Genomic DNA, 8412 nt, shown 5'->3' with positions numbered 1-8412 from the left:
TCAGCCAGCAGGTCACACAGACTACCTGTCAGCCAGCAGGTCACACAGACTACCTGTCAGCCAGCAGGTCACACAGACTACCTGTCAGCCAGCAGGTCACACAGACTACCTGTCAGCCAGCAGGTCACACAGACTACCTGTCAGCCAGGTCACACAGACTACCTGAGCCAGCAGGTCACACAGACTACCTGTCAGCCAGCAGGTCACACAGACTACCTGTCAGCCAGCAGGTAACACAGACTGTCAGCCAGCAGGTTAACACAGACTACCTGTCAGCCGGTAGGTTAACTCACACTACCTGTCAGCCAGCAGGTAACACAGACTACTTGTCAGCCGGCAGGCAACAGACTACCTGTAAGCCGGTAGGTTAACATAAGACTACCTGTCAGCCAGCAGGTCACACAGATTACCTGTCAGTGAACGGGCTGCAAGCCTGGGATGGGGCAAAACAACAGTATTACAGCAAATCACAGGACAACCATGTGACGGGCAAGCTGCAATTTTTAAAATACACCATTTTATTGCTTAGATGGTTTGATACAGAACAGTTTTTCTTTCATTCTGAATTTGGGAAGTACTATACAATCGAACACAAAGAGGAACAAAAGTACCAAAACCAAACGTGTGATTCTCTGTTCATGTGGCATAAACCAGTTTTGTACATTACATGTAGCAGCAGTTTTTCAGTTCCCTTTAGAAAAATATGGATTCTACACATTTATTATTGTTTCCTGTTTAATGCGTGGGCTGAAATCACTAGGATTAACTTCCTTCTGGAAGAAAGGGAAGAGAGGAGAGAGACCAGCAGAGGGTCAGGAGATCTTTCTGAAACTGGCATCTGACTGTCGCGTAGCTTCCCCAGAGCGATCTGGAAAACAGCCATTTGGGGGCACTTTGTTTCGCTTTCACAGTCACGTGTTTAATGTAGTGATTGAATCTCAGCATTATGTTCTTAATCAATGAGAAAAACAAAGAGAAAAACTTGCACCTCAAAAAACTTTTCAGAAGATCCATATATATATATTTTTTTGTAAAAGCCCTGAGAGAAGGAAAAAGAGAATCAAACAAAATGTATAGAAACAAATTAGCTGACATGCAAACTAAGCTATGATTCACCCAGAGTTTAAAGAAATCACAAATTTCACAGTTTAATATTGGGGCGGTGGGGCAACAACAAACAAATAATACATTTCTCAACCTCACTAATAAAATGTGGCAAGACCTTATCGACTATGAGGGTATAGATAAAGGCTAAATAAAGCTTTAAATCAATAGTGATTATTGCCAGCTGCAGTCCCGGCTACATTGCTGGGAGCTCCTCACCCTACATCTCACCGCAGCGTAGAGTTTAGTCACGGCTTCTCCCGCACAATATTGCAAGTTTTAGTGTGGGGAGTTGCAAAAGAAGAACAAAAACACAAGAAACCCCAAATAATAACAACAACAATAGTAATAAAAAAAAAAATCAAGGGCTGTATGAACTGGTGTTCACAAGTAGACCACACAGTAAAGTTAGGCATTGGTTCTGATTTGCATTCACCTAGACTCAATAAAATCTCATTTTTAAGCTGGTTCATACATCCCTCAAACAGTTAGAAGTCATAGATACCTCAGCCTTCTTCCTGTCATCTGCAACAGTATCACTCGCCATTCTCTCAAGAGCATGCATGCGTCTTCTGTCTTCCGTCGGCGTCGGGCAGTTGGGTTGCAGCCACCAGAGACAGGGGAGGAAGTGGAGAAACACAGGTCTGTGCATCTCCATGTGCACGAGGGCAGAGTAAGCACAGGAGGGGCACAGGGGACACCAAGGGCAGGGCCCTGGGAAGGGGCTCCTCCTGCAGGGTGAGGCAAGAGGGTTCAAGTGGCGGACAGTACAGGGAGCCATGGGCAGCTCGACTGCCGGGCGTCCCGGAGGTCTCGCAGAGGGCAGATGCTGAACAGGAGCTCAGCTACAGTAGAATCTCTCTTTCCACTGCTGGTGGCTGCAGCCAGGGAATTCTAGTGCCGGCACAGGGTGCTCACGGGGAAAAAGCCTGCCTTTTTGCACCCAGGGGCGCCCAGGCTATTTAAGAAACTACAAACAGCAAGTTTCATCTTCAAGCACCAACCCTGAACTCAAGGAAGGTAATTACACATCTATTTTTTTTCTTAACCTCGCATGTGTAGCTTTATTACCAGTAGTAGTATTTCCTTGCTTTCCAAATGGCAGTGACGCAGCGGGGTAAGGCTGGGGCTGCGTTTAACAGGAAGACTGAGAAGACCTTGCTCACCACTACCTGGCGTCTCGAGCGGTCCCCGTGCGCCGTGCATGCTTTTGGGGGGGACACACTCCCCTGTGGTTCCAGAGGACACTCACTGCTTCCCATGGGTTCTCCAGTTGTGGAAGAAGGCTGGTCTAAGTACAGTAGAAGAGCTACCACAAGGGTGCCGGCCCCGCTGTGGCCAGACACAAAAGCGGGGCCCCGGCGGCGACACCGGGCTCACGGGACAAATATTGCCCATTTGTTTCTGCTGAATGCAGAGACTCGCAGACTGATGAATTACAAATAATAATATAATAATAACAATAATATTAATAATACATATATTGAAAGGGGGGAATAAAATCTATGACAGCTGTGCACAATATTTCCATAGGTTACGTTGCCAGGGTAACTCTTCTCTGTAAGGCAAGAACCAATGTCTCGAGACAGTTACGACCGTCTCTGCTGCTGCGGGAGTGGGAACAGCGTGTGGTGGAGGCTGGAATCTTGCCTGGTTTGGGCTTGAACCAAACCGGAAACTTTCATCAGCCACCTCCTTTAACACCAGGGACAAGATTCAGCTCTACCATGTAGCAAACAGGAAAAAAAAAAAGGTCTATTTGAGAAATTAGCATTTTATCCATATTTCCTCTGGTAATTTACATGAAATTCACATCATTTTATTCCAGTTATTGTATCCACGGGCATCTTTTTTCTTCTGTTTCCTGCTCACAGAACAAACAGTACTATCACAGATTCACAAGAACAAGCTCACACACACGAATACGAAAAGTAACATTAATGCTTAAATGAAAAAGTCCTCTCCAAATAATTCATTAAAAGATTTGTTTTGCCTTTTTTTTTTTTTAAGTCATTTTGGAAAAACAAAACAAAAACTCTGATACCAAAGGGTCTGGGGTAAAGTAGTTAAGGCACTGGATCTGTCTGTGTGTTGTGTGGTGCTGGTGGGGCCACAAGGCTATGGCACGGAGGCGCGTCTGCCTCGCTCTTGCTCGGCTCTCGCGTGCATGCTCACGCTCTCCATCCGCGGAAGGGCGCTGATGAAGCCTCGAGAGTGCAGAGTTGGGGCGCTTTGCTCTGCTGGCTCTGTGCACGGGGGGAAAGGACACGCTTCATTCCATGCCCAGGAGCTGAGTGGAGCCCTCGGCAGCAGCCAGGATGGGCTGGGCTGGCCTCCTCCCAGGCAGCTCCAGCAGGTCCTGCACCTCGGCCGCCGGGGCCTCCTGGTCAGCCATACCCTGAGACGCCTGCTCCTTGAGGCCGGCCCCAGGGGTGGCCCTGGGTGCACTCTTGCTGGAGTCAGCCTGGCAGGCAGCAGCCGTCCGACCTGCCGCCTTCTCTTCCTTGCGACTGGCCTCCTTGGCCAAGCTCTCCTTGCGGCTCCGTGTGATGGCCATGTGGTTGCTGGTGGTCAGCGTGGCCTCAGCCTCACTCTCTGAGATGGGATTGTTGCCACTGTGGGTGGACTCATTCTCACTGTCCTCCTCACCCTTCTCGTCCTGGTCACCGTCCTTCCCGTGGTGCCGGGCCTTCTGGTGGATGCGCTGATGGCGGACCAGGCTGTGCTTCAGTGTGAAGGTGCGCTCACAGGTCTGGCACTTGTACGGCCTTTCCCCTGCAGCGATGGGACAGAAAGGCAGTATCCGTAAGGCTGACGAGTGAGCCAAGGCGCATGGGGACCTGGTGGGGGGCCTAGGCCTCCCTCCTACCTGGGGAACCCCTATCTGTCTGAACTGGCCACCTGGGGAGCAGACATCAAAGGGGCACGTTCTCTCTCCCAGTAGCCTCCCAGCCTGTGATTTTATATTCTGATCAAGGATGTAAAAGTAGAAGCCTCAGGCGATCCAGGCTGGCTTGGGTCAGGGCCTGGGATGCGACAGGAGGGCCCTCTCATAGGGCAGCAGGATGGCAGGATAGCGGCCCTGCCCCAGTCAGGGCAGAGGCACACCCTGAACTATGACACAGAGCAGCTGTGGCTTCCCTCCTGCTCAAAACACTGAGCAGCTGAGGACAACACTTGTCGGGATCCCAAGAATATCCCTCTTGTCAGAACCAAACACCACAGGCCTGCTAATCTCCCTAAGGGCCATGGCCTGGGCCAGGCTGAATGTGTACAGGCTGGGTGAGCGTGTGTGAGCCTGAGTGTGTGTGTGTGAGCACTGGGTGAGCCTGAGTGTGTGTGTGCGCACTGGAGTGAGACTGTGTGAGCACTAGGTGAGCCTGAGTGTGTGTGTGAGCACTGGGGTGAGCCTGAGTGTGTGTGTGAGCACTGGGTGAGCCTGAGTGTGTGTGTGTGTGTGAGCACTGGGGTGAGCACGAGTGCAGGGGCAAGCATGTGTGTGAATGCAGGTGTGTGAGTGTAGGTGTAAGTGGGCATGAGTGTGCAGATGAGGGTCCATGTTGTGGGGACGCATCACTGGGGGAATGGAAGAGAGACCGAGTGAGCAGGCCTGCGGCTCCTGTGGCAGAGGAAGGATGTTTGTGTCGTGTAGCTTCATTTGTGCATCAAGGTCGCTCTGCTTTGGGTCTGACCCCACCTCCTAGGTGGTGGGCTCCAGGAGGAACAAGGCTAGTGCTCACCCAGGACACCCTGTCCCCTGTGCTGGCATGGCAGCCAGGTGAGGGTCCTGGTACAGTCTCGGCAGCCTGGCTGAAGCAAAGGTAAAAGTCCCTATGATGCTGCAGGTCTGCAGCAAGCTTCCTCTCTCACTGCTGACTGATGGCAACATGAGGGCTTCCCAGCAGAGGTCTGGGGCACTGCTGCTGCTGCCCAGGCCAAATCCCACAACTTCTCCCCAGGCCCCAATGCCCAATACACAAAGTGCCTGTGGTTACTCCTGCCCTCCTGTGAGACAGCTGGGGCAGCCACCTACCCGTATTCCACAGATGGGGAGAAGGGGGCTCAGAAAGCCACAGGTCTATTTAGTCTACAGTGCTCCTGAGAGCGCTGCTAGCAGGAAGCCTGCATGTGCCCAATGACTACGACAGCTGGTGAAATCCATCTCACCCAGGCGAGAAGGGCACAGGTGCTGTTCCAAGTACACTCTGTCTGTGGTCCTGTCTCTACCACTACTCACGAAGGCTCCTAGGGGTCTGATCCTTGTCTGAGCATGGCAGCCTGAGAGAGGCAGGGCAGAGCTCAGCTCCTGTGAGCAGGCGCCCCCTCTCTGGGGTGTCTTGTGCCCTGTGGCGAGGGCATACGTTAGCCCGTCCCCATGCCACGGCTCATCCGGCCCCTTACCTGTGTGTGACCTCATGTGCCGAGTCAGGTCCTGCAGTGACCAAAACCTCTTGTTACACACACTGCACACCTTCTTCCTCTTGTCGGCCTTGCTGGCCACGCTCTTCAGGGACTCTGTCTTTGGCTTCTTGTCATCGTCGCTCTTCTCCGAGGCCTTCTTCTCAGCCATGCCCTCCCCCTCGGAGATGCCCTCCACCTCCTCCTGTGGCTTCTCTGCCAAGGCTTCCCCAGCACCCGGCTCCACAGCTGCAGGGCCTGCAGGCATCTCCTCGGGCTCAGGGGCAGGACTGGCTGCAGGGGTGGGAGGTGGCCCCTCAGCCCCTCCATGCCTGCCTCCCTCCTTCTGCTCCTCACGGCTGTGGACCTTCTTGTGGCGGCTCAGGGTTCCCAGGAACTTGAAGTTCTTTCCACAGACGTTGCAGGCGTGCTTCAGCTCCTGCTGGGGGGAGCCCCCGCCGCCCGTGGCACCCTCAGCCAGCTTGAAGTCCATCAACTTGCTGGCAAGGTTGAGATCCAGGCTCTTGTTGCTGACGGTGTCCTCCTCTAGGCCCTCAGCCTCCTCGTCTCTCTCCTCTGCGGCTCGGGTCTCGCCTTGCTCCCCATCCTCCTCCTCTGCCTTCTCCTCCCCATTGGCAGGGGAGGTCGTTCCTTCCCTGCCCTCCTCTGCAGGGGGGTCTTCTTCAACCGGGCCAGGCTCAGGGGCCCCCTCTGGTGCCTGCTGCTCCTTCTCTCGTGAGGTCAGGTCCAGCACCTCACTTCCTGCCGCCGATGTCTCTGTGTCTGACTGGCTATCTGTGAGCAAGCACAGAGGGAGAAGGGCCTGAGATGGGACACCTACCGAAAAGCCCCCTTCCAGATGAACCCACCCCCAGCGGCCCATATCCCAAAGGATCTCTCTTGTCCCAAATTCTTGCTACTCCTTCCACCCCGTGAAGGACCAAGGTGAATTTGGGAGATCTAAGAAAGGCAGGAACGGCCTCCACTTATATGTAGGTTGGGTGTACAGGGCTGACTGTGCCTCAAAAGTCCTGCCCTGCCACCCATGAGCTGCCCACCCTGACCCCCACTACCCAAGAAGGTGAGTGGCCCAGGGCAGTGCAGAGAGGGAGCTTAGAGGGAGCAGAGCTGGCTGCATTCCAGAGACTCACAGCACTATGGAGGAGGAGGAAGCCAAGGTGTAAAAGTTATTTTTCCAGTGCAAAGAGATTACTCAAACATGCAACACACACCACCCCCCCGCAACAGTCCAAAACACAGCGTCTGATGAGAATTGCACAGCAAATGTCCTGTGTATATGGTACACACACCTGCCTAACCTCCACGTAGAGAATTCAGAAGCAAAAGGAGACTCGTGCACACCTGTGCCTTCCCTGGCTGTGGTTAGTACCCAGTGACAGTAGATGCATGTCAAAGAGAAGGTCCCCCATCTATGCCAGGTACAGTCGGAGCACCCAGAGAAGTACAGGAGGCTGTGGAGGGTGGGAGGGTGCGGGGAGATGGGGGATCCTGCAGACTTTGATTCACGTCCCTTGGCTGTGTCTCTGTCCACTCCCCCCAGTTTGTAGCGACCTCCTGAAGGGATGGCAGTATGAAACATAAGCCACACCAAACAGGTGACGGTACTGTCGGGCACACACTGTGCTTCTTATTAAGGTGAATGAGAACTTAATGCCTTTTAAAAGTTCTGGTTCTAGGACTATGAAGGTGAAGCTTGCTGGCGCCTGCTCTTTGGCTGTAGATCCAGAGGCCAGTTAATTCTGCCGATAATCAGGCTGACTCAGTGCATTGAGTCAGGGCACAAACATGAGATACAAATTTCTCAGTGTCTCAGGTCTGCAATTAAGGTCTCGGCCAGCAAAGGATCACTACGTTGAAACTGGGTCCCACTTTTTCAACTAAAGCTGGACCAAAATGTCAACCCATATTCACTGTTCTTCCTCAGCTTCACACACTTGGTTATCTGCCATCAAGTGGGTCACAGGGTAGGGTAAAGGAGTTAGTTCCCCCCACCCCGTGGACTGAAGGGACCAGCACCTACTCTTCACTGCCTGTGTGGGCGCTTGCCGGCTTACCAACAGCCGTTTGCACAGCACTTCCACGTACTTCATTTCACACAAAAAAAACAAAACTGTTGCCGTGGAGTCGATTCTGACTCATAGTGACACTACAGGACAGAGTAGAACTGCCCCCACGGGGTTTCCAAGGAGCGGTTGGTGGATTCAAAGTGCTGACCTTCTGGGTCAGCAGCTGAGCTCTTAAGCAACGCGCCACCAGGAATCCTCCCCATACTTTATTTCATTTAATTTATCTTTACAGGCAGTTTCTGGGTCCTGAGTTATGACCCAACCCCTGTAAAGCCTATTATATTAAAAATTCAAGGTACATACCCTGGTTTGTAAGAATAAACGGGTGCTACTTTGCGATGTGCATCAAAACATTATTGCCTTACTATGTTAAAGATGTTTCGTGTACCTGGAAGTGTTTGTTTTTTTATGCATAGATATATGCTAGGAAGCAAGTAACTGTGGTGTGAATGTAAAACTTTTGAAAAGAAGCAATTTTTGGAAATTATCCAAAAGCTTAGGGAATAGTTTATCTTGAGAAATACACACCAACGTCTAGGGCATGCTCTGAGGAAAGACGAGATGCTTTCTCGAGTCATTTCAGTACAGAACATCTATTGAATGAATTCTGGTTATCAGCTCTGATAATAAAGACACAGAATGCTCAGTCTCTTACGCGCTGACTCTGTGGGCAGTTACGTTAAAAAGGGAAAAAAAGGCGTAATCTCTGGTGTCTTTCGCTCTGTCTCAGTATATTCTCGGCTGTCTCTCTTAATTATTAACTTTTTCTCAGCAGAGGAGTCACCAGAAACTCCTTCAACTCAGTCTTGTATAGAAAATGGTG

General features: G+C 51.7%; 1 protein-coding gene across 9 annotated transcripts in view; it reads right to left on the bottom strand.

The window, feature by feature from the left end:
- Positions 1–495: 495 nt before the first annotated feature.
- Positions 496–8412, bottom strand: part of RREB1 (ras responsive element binding protein 1) — a 190340-nt gene continuing 182423 nt past the window's right edge. For 8 of the 9 annotated variants that reach the window (XM_049883027.1, XM_049883000.1, XM_049883055.1 and 5 more), the window contains 2 exons: positions 5506–6297; positions 496–3879 (listed from right to left, as the gene is read on the bottom strand). In XM_049883027.1, coding sequence (XP_049738984.1) covers positions 3377–3879; positions 5506–6297 — 1295 coding nt within the window. In that variant the 3' untranslated portion in view covers positions 496–3376. The remainder of the gene's footprint in view (positions 3880–5505; positions 6298–8412) is intronic. The other variant, XR_007517197.1, reaches the window with a different exon arrangement.

Source organism: Elephas maximus, chromosome 1 (genome assembly GCF_024166365.1).
Source record: "Elephas maximus indicus isolate mEleMax1 chromosome 1, mEleMax1 primary haplotype, whole genome shotgun sequence".
Classification (NCBI taxonomy): Eukaryota; Metazoa; Chordata; class Mammalia; order Proboscidea; family Elephantidae; genus Elephas; species Elephas maximus.
Note: the sequence above shows the minus strand (reverse complement) of the source record. Positions and strands in the feature narration are given on the sequence as shown.